The 24,344-nt window shown below is 37.9% G+C and overlaps 1 protein-coding gene across 1 annotated transcript in view; it reads right to left on the reverse strand.

Moving 5' to 3' along the window:
* LOC136609964 (protocadherin alpha-13-like) overlaps positions 1 to 24,082 on the reverse strand; it is a 34,344-nt gene extending 10,262 nt beyond the window's left edge. The window contains exons 1-4 of the mRNA XM_066589241.1: positions 23,567 to 24,082; positions 12,500 to 14,287; positions 4,868 to 4,997; positions 3,093 to 3,331 (exon numbers count right to left, since the gene is read on the reverse strand). Coding sequence (XP_066445338.1) covers positions 3,093 to 3,331; positions 4,868 to 4,997; positions 12,500 to 14,287; positions 23,567 to 24,082 — 2,673 coding nt within the window. The remainder of the gene's footprint in view (positions 1 to 3,092; positions 3,332 to 4,867; positions 4,998 to 12,499; positions 14,288 to 23,566) is intronic.
* Between the last annotated feature and the right edge of the window lie 262 nt (positions 24,083 to 24,344).

Genomic DNA, 24,344 nt, shown 5'->3' on the forward strand with positions numbered 1-24,344 from the left:
ATGCTCCTGGATTGGGCATGAGGAAATCACTACAATTGTTGGATTGTGCTGTCTATTATACGAATGCATTCGGCAAGCACGAATAATGTCTTCCTATTGTATGAAACTATGTATGTGATCCCATTGTAGGTTGGATAATTTGTCACTATGCTATCTGCAATTTAAGAGCTGTCACTGCAGCTCCGTTTTCATTATAGCCCTGTTCTTTCCCCGGTGGCTAGTTAGGTGAAACATGTTGGGTATGGCTAGGGGTTACATTTTAGTTCAGGATTTTACTGCTGCTTTGTATATACACATGGAGATTTGTATTCAATCCCTCCATACTCAAGTATGATAGGAGTCAGCTTGGTTACCTACCAATTTCTATGGCATCATCTATAATTCATGAATACTTTAGTTTATAAGAGCTGCAAGAGTCTTGCTATTTTAATATTTTCATGTTTTATTTCACTTATATAATAAAGGTTATTTTTTACTTAGGTGGTGGTCATAATCAACCGGCTTTTAGCTGCCCTAAATAATCTTTCTGAGGCAAAGTATGAGAAATTTAAAATGAACAACTGAGTCATACAATGAGGCTTAGAGAAAAAAGTGGAGCAAACCCAAGTACATGCCTGAAGCAGGAAATGCAGATAACAATGGGTGGGGTGGGGAGGGGGGTTAAACCAGCATCTGCAGTGACACATTTGATTTACGATACCCACTGGTACCTTAACTTCCAACCCTATATTTATTAAAGTCCTTCCCCTTTCTAACAGCCATATACTGTCTGTTATACAATGTAACTGCTGAAGGGGCTTCTTAGTCTTGCTTTATTGCTGGCATTATTTGAAAAAAATCACTCTGTTTTACTACATCCACCACAAGAACTTTTCTTCAGGAGTTTGTGCCATGTACCAGGCTATTATTCTGTACTCTTTCACTGCTCCAAGGTAAAAAAAATAGAAGGACATTTGGAACACCTATCTTCTAATGATCTAGAATTCATACCTTTGACAGCTGAGAGCTGCCCCTGATTGGTCCCTGCGCTGAGCCAATCAGAGGCAGCACTCACTCACCCATTCATGAATTCATGACAGCTCATTCAGCAGGCGGGGATTTTAAATCCCCGACTGCTGAATACTACTCACAGCAGTTCAGGAGAACTGCCGGCCGCGGCTGAACTCCATCTGCCGGGACAAGGTGAGTATATATTTTTTTTACTTTTTACACAGTTTTGGATGATTTTCAGGGAAGGGCTTATATTTTTAAGCCCTTGCCGAAAATTCATCCTGAGATCGCCCGCAGCCCATTGCTTTCAATGAAGCCGGCTGTATTGCCCGCTCCATTGAATTCAATGCGCTGGACAGTGCTGCACTGCTCCGGCCCGTTTCTAATAAAACGCGGCTAGGAGCAGATTTTTCGGGTGATTTTTTGGCCCCGGTCACGCAATTTGCGGATGCGCAGACGTCATGCGATTCGCAAATTGCGGGAAAAAACGCCCGTGTGACCGAGGCCTCAGGGTGCACTGACACAAGTGACTTTTTTAGTGCATGTATAGGGGAGCCAAAAAATCACAACTATAAGAACCAATGCTTTCCTATGAAAGCAGTCACATGTCCGATCTTTAAAAGCGAAAAAAAATTGCACCTGTAAAAGATAGGACAGCGTGTTTAAATGCACATGTCTAAACAACGTGTACCAAAGCAAAATTGTATTTCAAGCCCCCCCAAAAAAAATCATCGCTGCGGGGGTTGCCTTAATCCCATTGCTCTCAATGGGGCGGCAATGGGATAGCATCATGCTCCTCTGTGACAGGGGATTCCTTTATCTTATACCTATGTTTTCAATGGGGCCAGCGCTGCTGCCACCGGCCCCATTGACAACAATGTGAAACTCCAGGATGTGACAGCATCAAGAGGTGTCACAGCCGTAGCAGGGGATACTGATCGCACTATCTATGTGCCATTTTATGCTTATGTCACATGATTTTTAACCAATGCAATGTCTGATTTTTTTTTTGCGCACCAAACATGTGCTAAAAAATTGCTAGTGTGACTGCACCCTTACTTGTCTAAAAATTGAATACATAAATGTGATTCCCTTACACCTCCAGATATTCACATTTCCTATTGTTCTCTAAATCTATATATAATGAGAAATGAGAAATATTTTGGTTTCTTAATATCCCCGTCTCAAGTAACATTAATATATTATATGTGTTCAAATGAAAGTCAACACCCCAGAATGAACAGTTTGGTATAAAGTAGGGTACATATGTACACTTTTCCATTTCTAAATGAGTGCCTAATTATCTCTTGCTACTGCCTTGCATCCTCTCGTGGTAATTGTTTTACATAGTTTTGTGTTCATCTGTAAATATTGATGTTTTTCTATACTTCTACCAGGTCATTAATAAATATTTTAAAAAGAAAAGAATAGCGACCAAAACTGACCCTAAAGCCTTATACCCATGGCCGGGTTGGATTCCGACTGCAAAATCTCACAGCGGAATCAGACTCAGTGGCCCCCCAAAGACCTTATACTCATCTGTCCGGATCCGTGGGTAATGTCTCGGCCGGTAAGCTGGCGCACATGCATAGTGCAGTGCATGATGCGCCGGCACTGGGTTGTGACGCGGATTTCCGCGATACTTTCTAAGTGCTCACAGGAGAAGTATCGTGGGATAGACAGATTCCATTGGCTGCAATGGAAGCCAAACATGCAATTTTCTGCACAAAATAGAACATACTGCGATTCTCCCCTGGAAGTGAAAAATCGCAGTTGATCGCAGGGGAAAATCGTTTAACATTGCATGTCTATGGACAGACATTGCTGCGTAATTCACAGCGGCTGTCTGACCGTGAATTCCACAGCGATAATACATCCATGGGTATTCGGCCTTTTGGTACCGCACTAGTAACGTGACCCTATAAAAGTATGTATCATTTAGAACCACCCTCTGCTTTCTATTACTGAGCCAATTACTTACCTGCTTACACACATTTTTTCCCAGACCAAGCATTCATATTTTATATACCAACGTTTTATGCTTTGGAAAAGTCCAGGTACACAAGATCCAGTGATTTTCCTGGGTCCAGTCTAGAACTTACCTTCTCGTAGAAGCTGCTCAGGTTGGTTTGACAGAAGCTAACCCTCATAAACCCATGCTGATACGGAGTTATACAGTCATTTTCCTTGAGGTACTCCAGGATAGCATCTCTTAGAAACCCTTCAAACATTTTACCCACAATAGAAATAAGACTTACTGGTCTGTAATTTTCAGGCTCACTTTTTGACCCCTTTTGAATACCGGCTAATCCAGTGGAACAGACCTCATCCCTACAGAGAGCTTAAATATAAGAAACAAGGGTCTGTGTATCACATTACTTAATTCCCTTAAAACCCAAGGGTGTAGGACAAATCACTGGGTCCAAATGGCAATTTTTGATCTTTTTAAGATGGCTCTGCACTTCTGCCTGCATTAGGCTAGTGATATTTAGTGGGGAGCTTACATTATCATCCAGGCAAGAGTCTCTCTAGCTGAGAAAAATATTGCAAACATTCCATAATTTTAATTTAACCTTTTAATACAGGTAATACAGTCTTGCTTGTACTGTATAATCCCCTAAATCTTCAGTAATTTTTTTATTTAATTTTTGAACTATCATCAATTGTAGTATTAACCCATCAAACTCTATTGCTAATTTCTATAGTTGCATAGCTGCCAAACTTCCCTATTAATGACATAATTTTAGTTAGACAAATGGGTATTTATAAGCAGCAAAAGCATAACATTAGTATCTAAAATAAGTTATTATACTCTACAACATTTGTGATCCCTCTGCTGTGTACCCCTCCTCATTCTGATTGCACACACAAAAGGCTCTTTATATAGTGCATATCTATAGTGCAAAAAGGAGGGGAAAGTCAAGGAGCATAATCATTCGAATTTATATTTCACTTTTTTATGGTTTTACATATATTTACATATTGTATATACCTGTTTCTAGCTGACATTTACTTATCTATCTGTAGAAGAAACAAACAAGCATTTACAAATCACTATTAGCATCATAATAATCTAAAGATTGTACTTAATTCAATCAAAATGTAAAAAAATTCTAAAAAATATATTGTGATTAAATAAAGTGATATTTGCTATCGAAATTATTTAACACCCATTGCAAAACCTGCAAACTAGGCTTATTTGGCAATTATATATATTGTAATTACATACAATTGTTATGATGCAATTTTATATATAATTATTACATAATTTAATGTATTCATTTTTTACATGTGACTACAAAATTCGTGTTTTTTATAACTAGAAATAAAAAAAAACCCTGTTAGACTTTTGTACTCAACTTCTAACTTTGATTAAGTTAAGGATATTATGATGATGATGATGATTTTTACAATGATGGCACTTTAAAATAATGACTTTTCTCTGTGTTTTAGTTGATTTTTTGTATGCATGTGCGTGTATCACTTAAATTTGAAGATTATTAAATGGATTGATAATAGTACAATAATAGTTGACGATAGTACAATATATTGAAGATTAACATTGTTAAAACCGTAACAGAATTAACACATCCAAAATAATATCAATAACATCTGAGAATAATAGTCATTACAACTTGTAGTAATGTTAAGCCCTCATTTAAACATGTTGTTGGTTGAATGGTAGCAATAGCATAATATAATGAATGGGTATAATACTGTAATATATACTATTTATTTGTCAACATAGTTCAAACAGCCAAACATTTACAGGTGTTGAAATCTTTAAAATGTACCTGAGTTTCAAATAACTTTTTAGAATAAGCTGTCATGTGTATACATGAGTGATAACCACTTTTCCAGCCATGATATGACTTACATCCTACATTTTTTCCCTGTGCAAGCTGTACATCTATTCGTCTATCCTCTCTGGCCTGGAGGGAGGAGTTGCTGCTTAATGAGCTATAGACTCTGTAGAGATAACTACAAATATCTTGCTTTCTAAATGCCTACTACACACACAGACATTATCTCATTAGGCACATGTGTATAGAATGATTTAGCAATGTACATGTGTATAAATAGCAGAAGATTTCACTGTTAGCTCTACTTGCTACTCTCCAAGTGTGAATGTCTTTCCCTCCCCCTCCACCCTATTCTCTGCATGCAGCTCAATAAGCATGATGATGCATCCCTTACTCTGCTGTCCTAGTGTCTTCTTGTCAATAAACAGCTAGCAGAATTTAGACAGCAAGCTAAGAGGAAGGGAGACAGCACTTTCAAGGGATTTTAAGGCACAAAAACATCATTTTAGGTAAATAAAGTACATATCATTGCAAAAAAATTCTACTGCAGTTACTGCTGATAATTAGAGGCTGCTTGCACAGTTATAATGAAGAACATGACAGTTCATCCTCCTCACTGTATACTTATAGGTCTATACTTTAATCCGTCCAGAAATCCACAATAACCAGGACAATAGAAATGCACAGTACACAGTTGGTATCCTTTTGTAGAATGCTCTTAGGATTTATTGAATATCTCCAGACATCCACAGATATATGCAATGATTTGGGCTAATGTCCCCTATCAAACAAGTGAAGCAGTCAAGAGGCTTGAGTACTGAAGATGCTTAGTACATGGGAAACATAGTTCAAAACAAGTCCCAGTGGATAAAAGAAAGGGGAACCAAAGTCATTGCGTGCATCGGGAGTTACAAGGCAAGAACAAAGAGGTTCACATACACATATGTTAAAAATTCATGAAGTATATTTAAAGGGATAACAAGTAGAGAAACGTGCAAGATATCAAAAGACATTCATGATATCAAGACAAGCAGGATATACAAATAGTGTATCAGCGAGGAAAAACAAAACAATATTATACTCAGCATCCGAGGTACATGGCAAATCGATGTTGGATGGAGTCGTCGATGTTCATCAGCCCCAGAGACCGAGAATAGACGTCACCAAAACTATTTAATGGTGGACTCCACCCAGCCTTTGTCTGCAGGAAACTTACAAACCATGTATAACTCTACATGATATTTCCACTGCTTATCACTTTAAGTAAACCTGAATATTTACCATGTATGTATGTAACTCACCATAAAATATTTGGAGGTTCCCACCAAGATAATTTGAACTGTTACAATGCTGGCTAGATTTCAGTAATCTTGCATTCATACTATCTACAAATTAATGCATGGAATGATATGAGGTGAGATGATAGGGTTTTGGAGGGGGGAGAGAATGGCAATTGGACCCAGTTGGTTGTACTTGTTAGCTCTTAACCTCTATTCCAGACATGCTGGACACCTAAGTGAGATGTGAGTGGATTAAAGATGAGCGAACACCAAAATGTTCGGGTTCGCGTTATTCGAAACGAACTTCCCGCGATGTTCGGGTGTTCGTTTCGAATAACGAACCCCATTGAAGTCAATGGGCGACCGGAACATTTTTGTATTTCGCCGATGCTCGCTAAGGTTTTCATGTGTGAAAATCTTGGCAATTCAAGAAAATGATGGGAACGACACAGCAAGTTCTCCTCTGCCACAGCTGTAACAGCTGTGGCAGAGAAGAACGATGTTAGCCCATTGAATTCAATGGAGCCGTCAATACAGCCGACTCCACTGAATGCAATGGGCTGCCGGCGATCGCGGGATGAATTGTCGGAAAGGGGTTAAATATATAAGCCCTTTCCTGCAATTCATCCAGAAATGAATTCATGAATGGGTGTGAGTGAGGGCTGGCCTCTGATTGGTCAGGCTGTGACCATTCAGAGGCATCTTATTCAGCAGGCGGGGATTTTAAATCCCTGGCTGCTGAATACTACTCACAGCTGTTCAGAGCAGTTCAGGAGAACTGCAGCCTGCCGCGCTGAACTCCGTCTGTCGGCACCAGGTGAGTATATATATATTTTTTATTTTTACACATTTCTGGATGAATTGCAGGAAAGGGCTTATATATTTAACCCCTTTCCGACAATTCATCCCGCAATCGCCGGCAGCCCATTGCATTCAGTGGAGTCGGCTGTATTGCCGGTTCCATTGAATTCAATGGGCAAACATCGTTCTTCTCTGTCACAGCTGTTACAGCTGTGGCAGAGAAGAAGGATTTGTCTTCTATATGTTCTCAATGGGGTTGGCGCTGCTGCCGCCGGCCCCATTGAGCGCATATAGAAATTATTTCTCAGGGAAGAAAGTTAAAGTAACCCGAACATCCGAACATCGTGTGGTGTTCGTTACGAATAACGAACATCCCGAACACCCTAATATTCGCCCGAGCATCAAGCTCGGACGAGTACGTTCGCTCATCTCTAGAGTTGATGCATTCGACAGTCCTGATACACACTGGGAAGGATGGATAGCATTTTGCAACACATCCGGCAAAATTGTTTTTCAATAATTTAAAACAGCTGCATGGTTACATATGTATGTGTATTTGTTTTGAGTTGTATGTGTAAAATTACTTAGAGCTGGAATGTATTGCACAAAGTATCTATTGAGACTATGCAGTATGTTAACAGAAAGTAATCTAAAGGTGCTTTGACATAGCGACACAGCAGTGAAAGCAAGTGAGGTGCTAGAGTTAATTTTGAGTTGTGTGTTTAGGTCCTTGGTACAGATATAATATTTCAACTATTTGAAATTTAGTTAGAAATGTGTGTGCTGTGAATTTAGCTGTGTGTAGAACACTGTAAATTATTCTAGTATATGGCTTACTTGAAAGAAACGAAATGTTTATTTTGTTTGTCTTTCTTCAGCAGGAGACATGGAGCACTATGTCTTCAGAGAAGTAACACATATGAGCTCATCTTTCATATTTTGTATTGTGTAAACGTATTTTAAACTTTTGATTAAATATAAGCATACCTAATTAAATCTAGATTTTTGACTCATCAAATTAACAACCACTTCTAGCTGCTATAGCATTCTTTCTACAATTGAATTCAGACATTGCTCAGAAATTTCTTCCTAACATTGATGTAGACGTTCCCACATATGTTCTCCCATGAGAAAGCACAGGGCGAAAAATACATCAAGGGCACCAGATTTCAGGTTTGCTGTCATAGATGCCGTTATTGTATTTTTTGGCTACCTGATATAATGTAATACTTCCTTTGGCTATTTGTGTTAAACTTTCTAAGACACATTGTTCTCTCTAAGTATTGTTGCATTTGCACTTTATTATTATTAGAGTTCTTTTTACTGATTACTATGTGTCTTTTGGCAGCAATTTATTTGTTATTTGCACTTTGTCAATGTATGCTTACCTTCAGGCTGCATTCACACGAACGTATATCGGCTGGGTTTTCACGCCGAGCCGATATACGTTGTCTCTCTCTGCAGGGCGGGGAGGATGGAAGAGCCAGGAGCAGGAACTGAGCTCCCGCCTCCTCTCTGCCTCCTCTCCGACCCTCTGCACCATTTGCAATGGGGAGAGGTGGGATGGGCGGGGCTAATTCGCACCACTTAGCCCCGCCCCCACCCCGCCTCCTCTCATTGCAAATAGTGCAGAGGGGCAGAGAGGAGGCAGAGAGGGGGCGGGAGCTCAGTTCCTGCTCCTGGCTCTCCCATCCTCCCCACTTCCCCCCCTGCAGAGAGACACAACGTATATCGGCTTGGCGTGAAAACCGAGCCAATATACGGTCGTGTGAATGCAGCCTCAGTCTGATTTTTATTATGGCTGCATACATTCCTGATTATTTTAAAATAGCTTATTAATAAAGATTGTCTTGTTATTTTATATTGATTGGTTGTGCTGTAAGTCATGTTTAGGTGTGGTATGTGCTGCACTTGTAGGTGCGAGACAACTAAAATTTTCCATAAATATATATATATATATGCAAGACAACTAATATTTTGCTTATTTGCAGGAATGATGAAGATAATTTGCCTATCTACAGATAAATGTGATCACCGTATAGAAGATAGGATATCATTTTGTTTTAGCGCAGACAATTTTTTCCACTGACATTTAGATAATGTTTTTATTTCTTTTCTTTTCTTGAGGAAAATCTATTGCTTGTGACTCTTGTTTTGGCATATAAGTACATATTTTTTATTATGTGTAAAAGAATATATGATGGACCTGTATTTCAGTATTTGTTTGTTCTGTGTCATCTGTCTGTGTGCCACTGGACAGGTGAACAAAGACTCACAGAAAAATACCTAAAAAGTTGGCCAGACCACAGGGAGTGTAGCTATGTGATGTAAAGGGGAAGGAGGAGATATATGTGGACACATGTGAATGGAGAGGCGATGTGCATGCTCAAGTGCTGCTTCATTCACTTCTATTGGATGAGGGGAAATAGAAAAGTGCATTAATCTCCCATAGAAGTGAATGGAGCAGTAGTGCAGCATGCACACCACCATTCCATTCACATGGGGAATCTTGTGGATAGGACAAATGTCCTCAATGGTAGAACCCCTTTAAAGATCAAACTATATGCAGAAACCATATGAAATAGAGTGAAAAAACAATAATATGACACTGGTTAGAACACTATTAAAAGGCAGTGGCCAGCAAGATATAAACACATCATGGCAAACATGCTAGGCAAATATAAGAAATACAGCAAGAACACTTGACTAAATATAAAAGCAGATGCAAGAATAGTTCTTAGTAGTCAGATGTGAGAAAAACAACAAAATATAGTTCTAAAATTCTGTGAGTGCTAACGAGTTTTCATTAAGAGCACAACTTTTCAAATTAATGCTAACTTGGTGTTAAAATTTTCCCCTCTGGTTCATCTTCAGTAACTACTGCATCATTTAATGGATAAAGTGGGTCAACTAGAGTAAGAGCTATTCTTTGTTAGTGGTGGCAGTCATCTCAAGTTAATAGAGAAGAGTTCCTAGTATGAGACCTCCCAATACAATGTCCATGTGCCTCACTATGACATATGGAAATAGGCTGTTTTAAAGAGACACCTCCTTAAAGAGTTATCTGATATTTTGAAGAGGTCTGTTTTCATTCACAAGGTTATTCTAAATATGGGCTTTGTTTGATATTACAGCATAGCCTCATACATATGCATCAAATACACATCCTTCAGCCAAAGCATGAAGCTGTCCTGAAAAGTTTTAGAAAGTTACAGAAATACAAACACAGCATTGTGGAATATGAAATGATAATATGTTATACGTTATATATTTTTATATGTTTGCATGGTTTTCTTTAGAACAATGTGTACATTTACTGAGAAAACAAGATTTTATTTTAGTAAGTTACAGTACACAAATGTTCTTGATAAATGGGAACATTCTGTTAATCTGTACTCCAATATCGTAGGAAATATCATAGTGCAGCATAACATTTTCATAGCTTTCAAAAACAATCTAAAAAAGGTTAATATTAGAGATGAGCGAACGTACTCGTCCGAGCTTGATGCTCGGGCGAATATTAGGGTGTTCGGGATGCTCGTTACTCTTAACGAGTACCACGCGGTGTTCGGGTTACTTTCACTTTCATCTCTGAGACGTTAGCGTCTGGTTTTCTGGCCAATAGAAAGACAGGGAAGGCATTACAACTTCCCCCTGCAACGTTCAAGCCCTATACCACCCCCCTGCAGTGAGTGGCTGGCGAGATTAGGTGTCACCCGAGTATTGAAATCTGCCCCTCCCGCGGCTCGCTACGGATGCATTCTGACATTAGTTCAGGGAAAGTGCTATCGTGTTGGAGCTGCTATAGGGAGAGTGTTAGGAGTTATTATAGGCTTCAAGAACCCCAACGGTCCTTCTAAAGGCCATAAATCTTCTCTATATGCGCTCAATGGGGCCGGCGGCAGCAGCGCCGACCCCATTGAGAACATATAGAAGACAAATCCTTCTTTTCTGCCACAGCTGTAACAGCTGTGACAGAGAAGAACGATGTTTGCCCATTGAATTCAATGGAGCGGCAATGGGCTGCCGCCGTGCGCGGGGTGAATTGTCGGGAAGGGGTTAAATATATAACCCCTTCCCTGCAATTCATCCAGAAATGTGTAAAAATAAAAATATATACCGGCGTACAAGGCGACGGGGCGTATAAGACGACCCCCCAACTGTCACCTTATACGCCGGCAATACAGTGGAGCAAAGAATAAAAAGCATTACTTACTTCTTCAGACGATCTGCGGCGCTCCTGCAGGCTGTCACTCCCTCCTGGTGTTTGCAGGCTCTTGCTCCCTCCTGGTTCCCGGCAGACTATTGCTTTCTCTACGAAAGGCTTTAAATCCCTGCCTCCAGAAACACATGTGCCTTCAGCCAATCACAGCCAATGACAATGATGTCATTGAATGGCTGTGATTGGCTGTGGTTCTGGAGGCGGGGATTTCAAGCCTTTCGTAGAGAAAGCAATAGTCTGCCGGGAACCAGGAGGGAGCAAGAGCCTGCAAACACCAGGAGGGAGTGACAGCCTGCAGGAGCGCCGCAGATCGTCTGAAGAAGTAAGTAATGCTTTTTATTCTTTGCTCCACTGTATTGCCGGCGTATAAGGTGACAGTTGGGGGGTCGTCTTATACGCCCCGTCGCCTTATACGCCGGTATATATTTTTATTTTTACACATTTCTGGATGAATTGCAGGGAAGGGGTTATATATTTAACCCCTTCCCGACAATTCACCCCGCGCACGCCGGCAGCCCATTGCTTTCAATGGAGCGGCTGTATTGCCGCTCCATTGAATTCAATGGGCAAACATCGTTCTTCTCTGCTACAGCTGTTACAGCTATGGCAGAGGAGAACGATCTTTACGCTGACAGTGCGGGGGGGGGGGGGGGGGGCCACTCTTGCCGCTATTGTGGCTTAATAGTGGGACCTGGGAACTTGAGATGCAGCCCACCATGTAGCTAGCCCCTCGCCTGCCCTATCCGTCACTGTGTCGTTCCCATCACTTTGTAGAATTGCCCAGATTTTCACACATGAAAACCTTACCGAGCATCGGAGAAATACAAAAATGCTCCGGTCGCCCATTGACTTCAATGGGGTTCATTACTCGAAACGAACCCTCGAGCATCGCGGGAATTTCGTTCCGAGTAACGAGCACCCGAGCATTTTGGTGCTCGCTCATCTCTAGTTAATATTAGTTTTAAAATATCATAATTGTGTTTCATTTTGAATTCAGGTTACCAACATTATGGCAGTCATTATGTCCAGCAGCTGAGGGAGTTCAATTCCAATGTTCGAAAAAGCATCAAAAGTGGGGAGTAGTTAACAGGTTTATCTAAGGGCCATGTCGGTACAGCAGGCTAATTAGGTTTTGAAAAATATGGTAACCAGATAATTCTTTTAATCGTTATTGTGGATCATGGAGGGTGAGGAAGATGAAAGAAATAAGGAAGTTACAATGAAATAGTGAAAAAAGCACAGTTGAAGCCTTCACAAGCATGTCCTAATTTTTTAGCGCACTGGCTGAGATCACACAAAGTTAGGCCTCATATTCATATTTTCTATTTGCCATATGGTTATCTGTAATATTGCTACTACTAATACATAACTACAACAAATTTGTTAGAGTATTGATCACTTACCATTGCAGAAGCTTCTGGTGCCAGGCTACCAGTATTAAAATTTGCATAACCCAATGATGATTGAGGAATGTTCGGAGTGAAAAGAATTAAATCATTCCTTGGTGATGCACCATTCAAGCTGACATTATACTGACGTTGAGAATAAGTCCAGCTGCCCGCTACACTGGGGCACATTGTATTTTGTTTCAGTTCTGCAATTTCTTGGGTATATTTATTCCATCTCAATACTGTGTATGTGATCAGTGTAACAAGAAATATCCCAGATATTAAAGAAATGGACAGAATCAAGTACATGTTTTCATCTAGAAACTCAACATCCTTCCTTTTTTCTTTATTTTTTTCTGCAGGTAAATCTTGACCAGTGTCCACCAGTATGAGGACAACCGTTACTGTAATGGACATTGCGGGGACTCCGTGATCTTTTATTACAATAGGCAATCTGTGATTAGCATCATCTGACTCCAACAGTTGACGCATTAGAGTGACATCTCCAGTATGCTTTCCAACAGCGAAAGGAATATTTCTCCCCAAATCCTTAAATTCATAAGAAATCCAAGCATTGTAGCCAGAATCTGCATCAATAGCTTTGATTTTAGTCACCAGATACCCAGATTTGACTGATCTTGGGATAACTTCTGTAATTTCAGGCTCAATATTTGGTAAGGGAATGATAACACTTGGGGCATTATCATTAATATCTTCTATGAATATGTAGAGCATCACCTCACTGCTCAAAGGTGGTAATCCAGCATCTGTGGCTTTTACTTTACAATGAAATTGTGCAACCTGTTCATGGTCAAAGGACAACAGTGCAAATAATTTCCCATTCTCTGGATTAATAGATATATATGAAGATATGGGTATTCCATCAATGCTGCTGTCAACAATTGAGTATGTAATGAATGAATTTTGGCTCTTGTCTGGATCAAATGCTGACACTGTGTAGATATGGGAGCCTGGTGGGTTGTTTTCCTTAATAGACACTGGTTCTGATATTGGCAAAAATGTTGGTGGATTATCATTAACATCATTTATTTGAATTTTTAGTGATTTGGTTACTGAAAGGGAAGGAGACCCTTCATCTGTAGCTGTAATTTCAATGTCAAATTCTGATATTGTTTCCCTATCAAGTTCTCCTTTTACTGTCAATGAAAAGTATTCTCTTAAGGTCGGCAATATTATGAATGGTAGATTTTTGGATATATGGCAATTGACTCTCCCATTTTCTCCGGAGTCTTTATCATATGCTCGGATAACTGCAACAACTGATCCTTTAGGAGCATCTTCAGGAACAGGGACATTAAGTGATGTCACCATAATCTCTGGAGTATTATCATTCATATCTATAATGTTCACTAATATCTTACAATGTCCCGTCATGGCAATTGGACCCTTGTCAATAGCAGCTACCTGAATTTCATATACATTTTTCTTCTCATAATCAATTTCACCAATAACACGGATTATTCCAGATCCTGAATCTATATTGAAAGCTGATAATACTTGCTGGGAAACTGGTTCATTGAATGTATAAAATACTTCCCCATTTTGTCCTTGGTCTGTATCAGTTGCATTCAGTGTGATGACAATAGTCCCATTAAGGGCATTTTCCAACAAGCTGGCTCGATAAAATAACTGACTAAATGTTGGCGCATTATCATTAACATCTTGCACAACAATAAGGAGCTGCACCGTGCCACTTAGTCTTGGTTTACCTCCATCATATGCAGTCAGTGTTACATTATGAAACGGAATCTGTTCTCTATCTAAAGTTTTCTTCAGCACAAGCTGAACAGATTTACTTTCATGTGTATATGTCAGAATATCAAGTGCAAAGTGTTCACTTGTACCGAGTTCATAATTTGTTATAGAATTTGTGCCTATATCTGGGTCAATAGCACCCTCTAGTGGAAGGTGAGATCCAATCAGCAATACTTCAGATACAGACAGTTTAAATTCATTTGCAGAGAAAACTGGATAGTTATCATTAATATCTTCAATTTCTACATCAACATGATGAATCTGTACAGGTTTATCTACAATGATATCTAGCTGTACTATGCAAATGCTGATCTCAGGACACAATTGTTCCCTGTCTATAATCCTATTTACAAATAAAATACCATTCTGCAGGTTTACCTGGAAATAATCTGTGTCATCCTTTGAAACAATTCTTAGTCTCCTGGAATTGATATCACTGATGTGTATTCCCAGATCTTGAGCTAATCTTCCAACAAATTTCCCATGCTTGGATTCTTCAGGTACAACATAGTGGAGCTGGCACATCACTAGATCAGCAGCCATTTGTATGATGAATACAAAACCCAGTCTTTGTCTGAATAAGAATTTGTATAAATGCAGAAACATTTCTGCTACTGAGTATTATTTATAAGGAGGAAAAATCTTTCTATGAAGACAAAAAACAGTCTTCTACAGCAACTGTAAAATCTGACGCAGTGAAAATATGGCTTGGAAGCTGTGGGTTTTTTCCACAAAAATTGTGTAAGCCTGACATCTGGTGATAAAATGTTGAACTACAAGAGGAAAATTTTTTTATTTATAAAACTAAACTTTATAGTTTGACTGTTAAAAATATTAAAGTTGACATTTAATAAATTAATCAACCAATACATTCAGAAAGCACATTTTTGCTTTTGTTCAAATTACTTATGCATTCTGCAAGGAAAAAGTGAAAAAATGTATTGCAGCCTAAAAAAATAATGTGCCTAATACAAGCATCTGTTTTCAAATTTGCTCAAGTTTATTTTAACCCCAGAATGGGATGTCTTAATATCATTTAAATGTTTGCTGCAATGACACATTTTTAAATAAAACTTTATTGTGAAATGAAAAAAGTTCATCATCATCATCATCAACTAAAGAAATGAAATTCTCTTAAACAGAAATCAAATAATGACAAAATCCAAGATTTGCTATAAAAAAGTAATTGTTTAATTTTAACCCAAATTCCTGCCCTAATACTTTATGTTTTAAAACAAAAAGTCAAAGTCTATGCATTTATTAAATATAATTTTTTTATTTTGAATATACTAGATAACATTTTGCATTCAATTTTCTTTTATACACTTGTTTCACTGCTTTGGTTGTGTTTTGATTTTTTCAAAAATGCATGATAAAAATGAATTATAATATTAAAATAGATATTTCAAATACATTGGAAAATTATAATTTGTTTCAGTTCATCACAGATTACAGTGATTAGTACAATAATGTAAGATACATTTGCAATATACACGTAATCTTGTCATTATTTTTATTTTAGGACTTGAGTATCTAATTTAGTTTAAAAAATTTCAGTGTCCAAGCATAAAAAAGCATTAACCTCATAAAGGCCCACAATTGCTGACATTTGTTGAGAAATAAGATATTACATTTTCTACATGATCATAATGAGCTTTTCGTGTGTTAATTAAAACTGGAAACATGTTCCTATGCTTAATTTTCCCCTTCTGTAAACTCTCACACATTTTTGCTATTCATATGTTCTGCTGTTACTATATATAAATTATTTTAAAAGATGTCTGCCAATCACAAAGCGACATGAAAAACATTAACATACAAAAAAAAAACACAGATGTGCCGATGTTTCTTATGGCCCTTTTATGCACAACGATTATTTGCTCAAAGGCCATTTTTTGAGCGATAATCATAGAGTGTAAATGTGTGCACGTCATGCACTTACCGTGCACTTTTTGTCCATTGCTGAGTTTAGCTCAGCTTAAAATCCATTGGTACTGATAAGATGGACCGCACGTGGAGTTCTCTGTGGGCAGCGCTGATAACATTCTTTCAGCAGCTGTCCTGCTGGAGAACAATAGCGATGTATTTAGAGAACAAACCAGCTGCTGTTCTCTAAATACATGCAATTAAAGCCAGTTAGCTACTAATGGGCTGATTAGCTCATTAGTAGCTAATGCAAAATGATCGCTCAAAACTGTCAGTTTCCGACGAATTCTGAGTGATCATCTGTGTGTGTAAAAGGACCTTTAGGCCTTCGGTCAGGTGAGCATGTTTTTTTGTACGCTTATGTGTGTGAAAAAAATGCACTCCATACATGTGCAAAATGCACGTGAATGGGTGCATTAGCATTCACATGTCCTTTCCTTTGCAGGTGCAAGTATTTTGTGTCCCTAAAAAATGGGGAGTGAACACTTCATAGGAAACCAATGGTTCTAATAGATGCAATCTTTCTGCGTACCTATTCATGTGCAAAAGACACCCTCGTCTGACCCAGGCCTTACAATGTAAGAAGATTAGAGTAGCTTTTTTTAAATTTTAACTAATATTAATTATTGCTAATCTAAAATACTCTACATAATGAATATCAGACAAAATTGTGCAAAAAATGTAATACAATAAAATGGATTGTCTAGTCTCCTGTTCAGGACCTTCATCGGTTACCAAAAGAGAAACTACAAATAGTATTATGCACTTTAGTAGACCCAGTATGTTCATGTATTATACAAATGGCCCATTGTATAAGGTATCATTACTCCTGTGGTGGCGATGTGGGAAAATGAATACTTGCTGCTCAGCTCCTCTACAGTTTACCGCTAATCAGCTGAATCTGTAGGGGTAATCTAAAAGCAGTGAGAAATCCAGTGATTAACCTATTATCAGAATATTTGTCTTATAAAAATGATAGTCCAATGTAATGAAGCCAAACATCTGTGTTATCCTCTAGTACTTAGCTCTGTACATTCAAACAGGTTATACAATGGTCACTAGAGATAAGCGAGCGTACTCGGAAAAGCACTACTCGCTCGAGTAATTTGCTTTATCCGAGTATCGCTGTGCTCGGGTCTAAAGATTCGGGTGCCGCTGCGGCTGACAGGTGAGTCGCAGCGGGGAGCAGGGGAGAGCGGGCGGGAGAGAGGGAGAGAAAGATCTCCCCTCTGTTCCTCCCCGCTCTCCCCTGCAGCTCCCCGCTCCGTGCCAGCACCCGAATCTTCAGGGACGAGCACAGCGATACTCGGATAAAGCAAATTACTCGAGCGAGTAGTGCTTTTCCGAGTACGCTCGCTCATCCCTAATGGTCACTTAATATTTTTAATCCTAGTCTACCGGTAGGACAAATCATTTTTACTAAGCAAAGCAAACCATCATGTACTCCGGAACTTCTTGAGTGGTGTTATGAAGTCCTATTCAGGAAATTGCTTGACAGTTGGCTTTGTATGTTGATTGAGTCCATTAAAACCAGCCCCCAATCAGACAAGTGATGCTGTATTACAATCCCTATTCCAAAAAAGCTGGGATGCGGTGTAAAATGTAAATAAATGTAAAGAAAAAAAGAGAAAATAATGATTTGGAAATCTCATATAACCATATTTCATTCACAATAACACATGTATCAGAAGTTGAAAGTGAAACATTTTTCCATTTCATAAAAAAAACCCTTTAAAAATTAATGTCAGCAACAATTCTCAAAAAAGTTGGGATATGGTTAACAAAAGCCTGGATAATTAAGTGATACTAATGAAGATAAACTGGAAGGTCAATTTTTAAATCACATAACCATGTATAAAAAGAGCATGCTAGAGAGGCAGTCTCTCAGAAGCAAAGATAGTCAGAGGTTAACCAATCTGAAAAATGTTTCTCAATGTAAATTTATAAAGACTTTGAATATTCCCCCATATACAGTATATATCATCATCAAAAGATTCAGAGAATCTGGAGAAATTGATGTGCACAAGGTACAGGGCCGATGGTCAATAATAAATGCTCCAGATCTACAGGCCCTCAGGCATCATTGCATTAAAACAGGTATGATTCTGTGAAGTAAATCACTGTATGGGCTCAGGAATACTTCCAAGAATTATTGTCTGTGAACACAGTTCACCGGGCAATCTACAAATGCAAGTTAAAGCTTTATTAATCAAAAAAGCCATATATCAACGTAATCCAGAAACACTGGCCAAAGCTATTTTAAAATGGACTGAGGCAAAATGGAAACTATTCTATGGTCAGATTAATCAAAATTTGAAATTATTTTTTGAAACCATGGATGCTGTGCCCTGTGGACTCAGGAGGAGAAGGACCATCCACGTTACTCAAAAGCCTACATCTCTGAAGATATGGAGCTACATTAGGGCCTATGGCATGGACAACTTACACATCTTAAAAGGCACAATCATTGCCGAATAGTATATAGAGACACATGCTTCCATCCAGTCAAGCTCTCTTACAGGGAGGGCATTGTATATTTCTGTAAGACAACGCTAAACCACATACTGTATCCATAACAACAGCATTGGCTTCGCAAAAGAAGAGTCTGGGTGCTGAATTGGTCGCCTGCAGTCCAGACCTTTCACTAATAGAAAACATTTGGCGCATTTTGAAATGCAAAATGTGAAAAAGAAGTTCCAGGACAATTAAACAGCTAGAATCCTACATCAGACAAGAATGTGGCAACATTCCTCTCCCAAAACTCCAGTAATTGGTCTCCTCACTTCCCAGATATTTACAGACTATTGTAAAAAGAAGATGCTATACAATGGTAGACATGACTGTGTCCCAACTTTTGTAAGCTGTGTTGCTGCCATCAATTTCTAAATTATTTAATTTTTTAAAGAAACTGAAAAATCTCACACTTTCACCTTCTCATCTGTGTTCTATTGTGAATAAAATATGGTTATATGAGATTTCCAAACCATTTCATTCTTTTTTTCTTAACATTTATTTATATTTTACACAGCATTCAAACTTTTTGGAATTGGGTCTGTAATATATAGGGCATATCTGAGAGATTGGAGAAGGGGCACTTAGTTATTGAAGGAACATTTAGTTTTGTTTCTTCTAAGGTAATAGATATCCTAAGGTAATAGATATCTCTCCTAGTGATGCCATTATATTAATAACTGACAATTGCTGCATAATTCTTAAATTCTGCCCACAACCTCATACACTAGTTAAAACTGGACACTAAAACATTTACTAGAATAAGTCCTGATTTTATTGACCAGCTTTGTCAATGCAGTATGTACAGTTTTAACCTACTGTGCCATACTTGTGTATATCCTATTATATTACTAGTCATTCTATATCCATTTTCCAACATTTCGAATTTTCTACAGTACAGTATTATTCTATTGTTTTTTCATTATTTCCTATGTCACAAATTGTTTCGATCTTAAGTCATTAAGCAATAATTAAGATTTATTCAAGATGAGTAATTAAAACATGATCTACTTAATTAAAATGAAATATTATGTAATCTTTTAAATTAGATTATAATTAGAAATGTATCTTTTTATGTTATATTACTATATTTACAGTATATTTTCTTTTTGCCTTGAAAATGTGGCCCAGATCTGTCTTAGCTACTATGGCTCTGTTATGAACAGAAGGGATAATTTGTGTGAACAAAGCTTTAGGTTAAACAGAACTGGAGAAATATTAGCCTTTTAGATATATTGTAATTTTCATGGAAGGTAACTTCACTTAAGCCTGAAAGTTTACCACAAGACTAAGGGTAGGACTTCATGACATCTTTAGCCATGACAGGGGTAGCAAAACTAAATATTGTTGTGTAGCCCGGCAACCTTGCACTAAAAAAATCCAACCTTTTCTTAACAAACATCCCAGTCTTTGAGGTTACTTGCAACCAAAATGGTAGATGTAACAAGAACTCCAGTTCAGTTTTCCTTATTGTCTTTTGTATGTTGCGGCATTTGTTTTGTTTTCAGTCTTGTTTTATAAAACAAATTGTCTAGGCTGTCAATGACTATGCAACTCACATGTACAGTGTGTGATTCTGAGCTTTAAACCAACGGTGCTGTAAATGAACATCTATAAAATACAGACTGAGTGTCTGGGCAAATGCAGAATTGGTTTGCAACCACTTATTTCTTAACTTTGCAACATACATAACATCAAAACATGTCATGACATGGGGCTGTTTTACCTTGTGACTGGGCATCCTATGGATGCCCAAATGAAAAACTGTAAAATGAAAAAATTATTACAGTGAATTTCAAATAAAGGTATTTTCTGACCTCATGGAAGACATATATTGTTAAAATATAGAGGAATATAGAAAAAAAATAGCTAGAAAATATAATGCAAATAATGACCCCAAAATACACACCACCTATGCTAACACAAACCGTCACCATAGCTGCATCATACAACCAAGACAATGCAAGTACATATTATGTATCAAAATGAACAAATCAAAATAGGGAACCTATTTTAATAGTCTATGTTAGTGTAAATGTCAAAAATAGAAGAATAAAAATATATATAACATTAAAATTAAATTTTTACAAACATTGCACATTTAAAAGTAAAAAAAACATCTAGACAGTTATTATGAAACAGTCCTAAGTGTTGTTAATAAATGAAGACACCTAACTATTAAATTCACAATTGTACCAACTTTAACTTGATTATTTTTCAATGGCTTTTGTTGTGTTGAGTGGTAATTTAAAATTTGTTACAACTGTGCTTTTCACATGTTAAGTGTCAAGTTAAAGTTTTCTATATCTCTACTGTGAGTTTTTAAAAAAAGACAAAACTGAAAACATTTTTAACCATCCTATCATGGAATTTTTAGCTAATACAAATACAGATAAGTCGGCAAAATAGGACTGCCTTCTCTAGCAGCCAGAGAAGGGGGTGGCTAAAAAGTTCATCTCTAGCTCTGGAGGACCTATCATATCTGTACAACTTATCAACAGTCCACTGATTTCAATGGATATGGTATAATGCTTCATTTCCTCTCTGATGTCACTTTAGCACTTGCTGATAGGTTCCTCCACAAAGTACAGCTCATTGCTTGGTGCCTCATGTCCCTGGACAAGACAATCAGATAGAAAACATTCAGTCCCCTACATTTACAAAACTGGTAGATGGTACCCAGTAGAAGAATATATTAGAAAGAGATATCAGTTATTATTTAACTACTCGCGTAGAAATCCATAACTTCCATGAAGACATACTGTATCAGTGATCACACTTACAGCAGCAATAAGCACTTGTAATTATTTTAATAAGAGTGTCCACTGAGGTCTCTCAGTGATTGGCACTGTTGCCTAGCAGTCCTGGGTTCAAATCTGACCAAGAGCAACATCTGCATGGAGGTTGTAAATTATCATGTTTGCGTGGATTTTCTTCCAAAGTCATACTAATAGATGAATTTAAATTGTGAGCCACCATGGGAACATGGCCTAGTGTGAGTGGTTACAATATGTACAGCAATGTGGAATATGTATATGCTATACAAGTAAAATGAAACAATCTGAGGTTAGGTTTAGATTTCCTTACCTTTGCTGATGGGCCTGTCATGAGTCCAGGCTGATGACTGTTTCCTTCAATATCTTGAGGTAAATTTGGAGTGAATAAAATAAGGTTATTTTGGGGGGTAATCCCATTCATAGAGTATTTGTATTGGCGTTGCATGGAATAGGTCCAGCTTCTAGCAATAGATCCCATATTGTTCTGCCTGAGTTCATCTATTTCCTGAGTGCACTGCTGCCATCGTATCAGTGTATACACGATAAGAGTAACTATGAAGATCCCTGATATTAAGCAGATTGCCATGATTAAGAAAACATTGGCATTTGTAAAATCCTCATATTTGAATCCCTTTTGGTTTTCTTCAACATTTATTTCTTGTAGATTTTCAGTTAGCACAATAGTCATTGTCATGGTGGTAGACATTGCTGGTTCCCCATGGTCTTTTATAACAATGACTAGTTTGTATTCACCCTGATTTGACTCAAGAAGAGAATCAATGACAGTAATGGCTCCACTATGATGTCCAATTCCAAATGGGACATTTTCAGCTGGGTCTAAAAAGTCATATGAGAGCCAGGCATTATAACCAGAATCAGCATCTGTTGCTTTCACTTTAGTTATCACGGTTCCAATTTTCGCTGATCTTTGGACAATCTCTGCAACTTCCGAATCAATATTAAACAATGTTGTGTATGGACTTGGAGCATTGTCATTGATATCAATAATAAAGATACTCAGGGTCAAATTACCACTTAGTGATGGAAATCCAGCATCTGTAGCTCTGATAGAGCATTGAAAATAACTGACTTGTTCTTGATCGAAGGATACCAAGGCAAAGAGCTTTCCATTGTCTGGATTTATTGAGAGGTAGGAAATGACTGGCATTCCATCTATAACACTGTCGATAAGAGAATATGTTATAAAGGAATTCTGTTTTGTGTCGCCATCAGTGGCTGAAACAGTAAAGACATGAGAACCTGGTGGGTTATTTTCTATGATAAAAATAATGTCCGAATGTTGATTAAATGTTGGAGCATTGTCATTAACATCACTTATCTCCACCAGAAGAGTCTCCGAAGTGGAAAGTGCTGGGATACCCTCATCCTTTGCAGTAATTTCAATTTTATATATGTCAATAGCTTCGCGGTCCAGAGGTCCAGCCACTATTAGTGAATAGTATTCACGTAGAGAAGGTTTTAGTTTGAATGGTACATTTTCAGTTATTTGACAGTTTACTTTACTATTGGACCCTGAATCTTTATCTTGTATTCTTATAATTGCTACAGTTGTTCCCACTGTGGAATCTTCTGGAACGGGTAAAGAAAGAGATGTCACTGTCATCTCCGGTGGGTTATCATTCACATCTATTATATTGACCAGCACTTTGCAATGTCCTGCCATTGGATTTTGACCACTGTCAAAGGCATTAATACGTATTTCATAGTGACTGTTTTGTTCAAAATCCACTTCACCAGCCACTTTGATCTTACCAGAAATCTTGTCTAAATCAAATATTGACCTTATCAATGGTGGCACCTGGTTGCTAAACTCATAAATAACTTCTCCATTCTCTCCAAGATCTGCATCAGTAGCATTCAGCTTAACAACGACAGTTCCTTTTGGTGCATTTTCTAACACATATGTTTCATAGACAGACTTTGAAAAAGTTGGTGCGTTATCATTGACATCCTGTACAGTTATAATAAGCTGAGTTGTACCACTTAATTTTGGCTTGCCACCATCAAAAGCAGTAAGAGTTAAATTTAATAAGGGTTCTTTTTCTCTATCAAGTGATTCCTTCAGAACAACATTAAGTGATTCACTTTGATGCTTGTCTTTCTGTACTTCTAATAAAAAGTAGGCATTTGGGGTAAGCTCATAGCTCTTCACAGAATTTATACCTATGTCATCATCTACAGCGCCCTCTAGTGGAAACCTAGTTCCCACAACTCTAGATTCTGCTATCACAATGTTATATTGCTTAGCTGAAAACATAGGGTAGTTATCATTAATATCTTCAATTTCAACATCTACATGATATATTTGGACAGGTTTATCCACAATTATTTCAAGATGAATGACACAAACACTAATCCTTTGGCAGATTTCTTCTCTATCTATAATAGTGTTAACAAATAAAATTCCATTTTGTAGATTTACCTGAAAATAGTCTTTCTCATCTCTTGAGACAATACGCAACATTCTAGAGTTAATCTCCCAGATCTCAAGACCCAGATCTTGTGCTATCCTTCCAACAAAGGTGCCGTGTTTGGATTCTTCAGGGATCATGTAGTGAAGCTGACAGAACACCAGATCCAAAACCATCGGCAGCAGAAATGCACCTCTGAAAAGACTCATACGGCTAGTCCAATTTAATAATGAAATTTCCATTGCCGGACAGATGATCAGATCTGCAGTTCCATGAGCCAGTCGATTATTTTTTTTGTCTTAAAATATGTGAAGATCAGCAGCCATTACATCTCCCAGCACACACAGGAAGCTTATTTTTAGTCCTCTGGCTGGGAAAAATGAAGCTATAGTGTCACCCAGTGTACAAACTAAGAATGACGACCTACATAATAAGTTG

The sequence above is a fragment of the Eleutherodactylus coqui genome, chromosome 2 (assembly GCF_035609145.1).
Source record: "Eleutherodactylus coqui strain aEleCoq1 chromosome 2, aEleCoq1.hap1, whole genome shotgun sequence".
Lineage (NCBI taxonomy): Eukaryota > Metazoa > Chordata > Amphibia > Anura > Eleutherodactylidae > Eleutherodactylus > Eleutherodactylus coqui.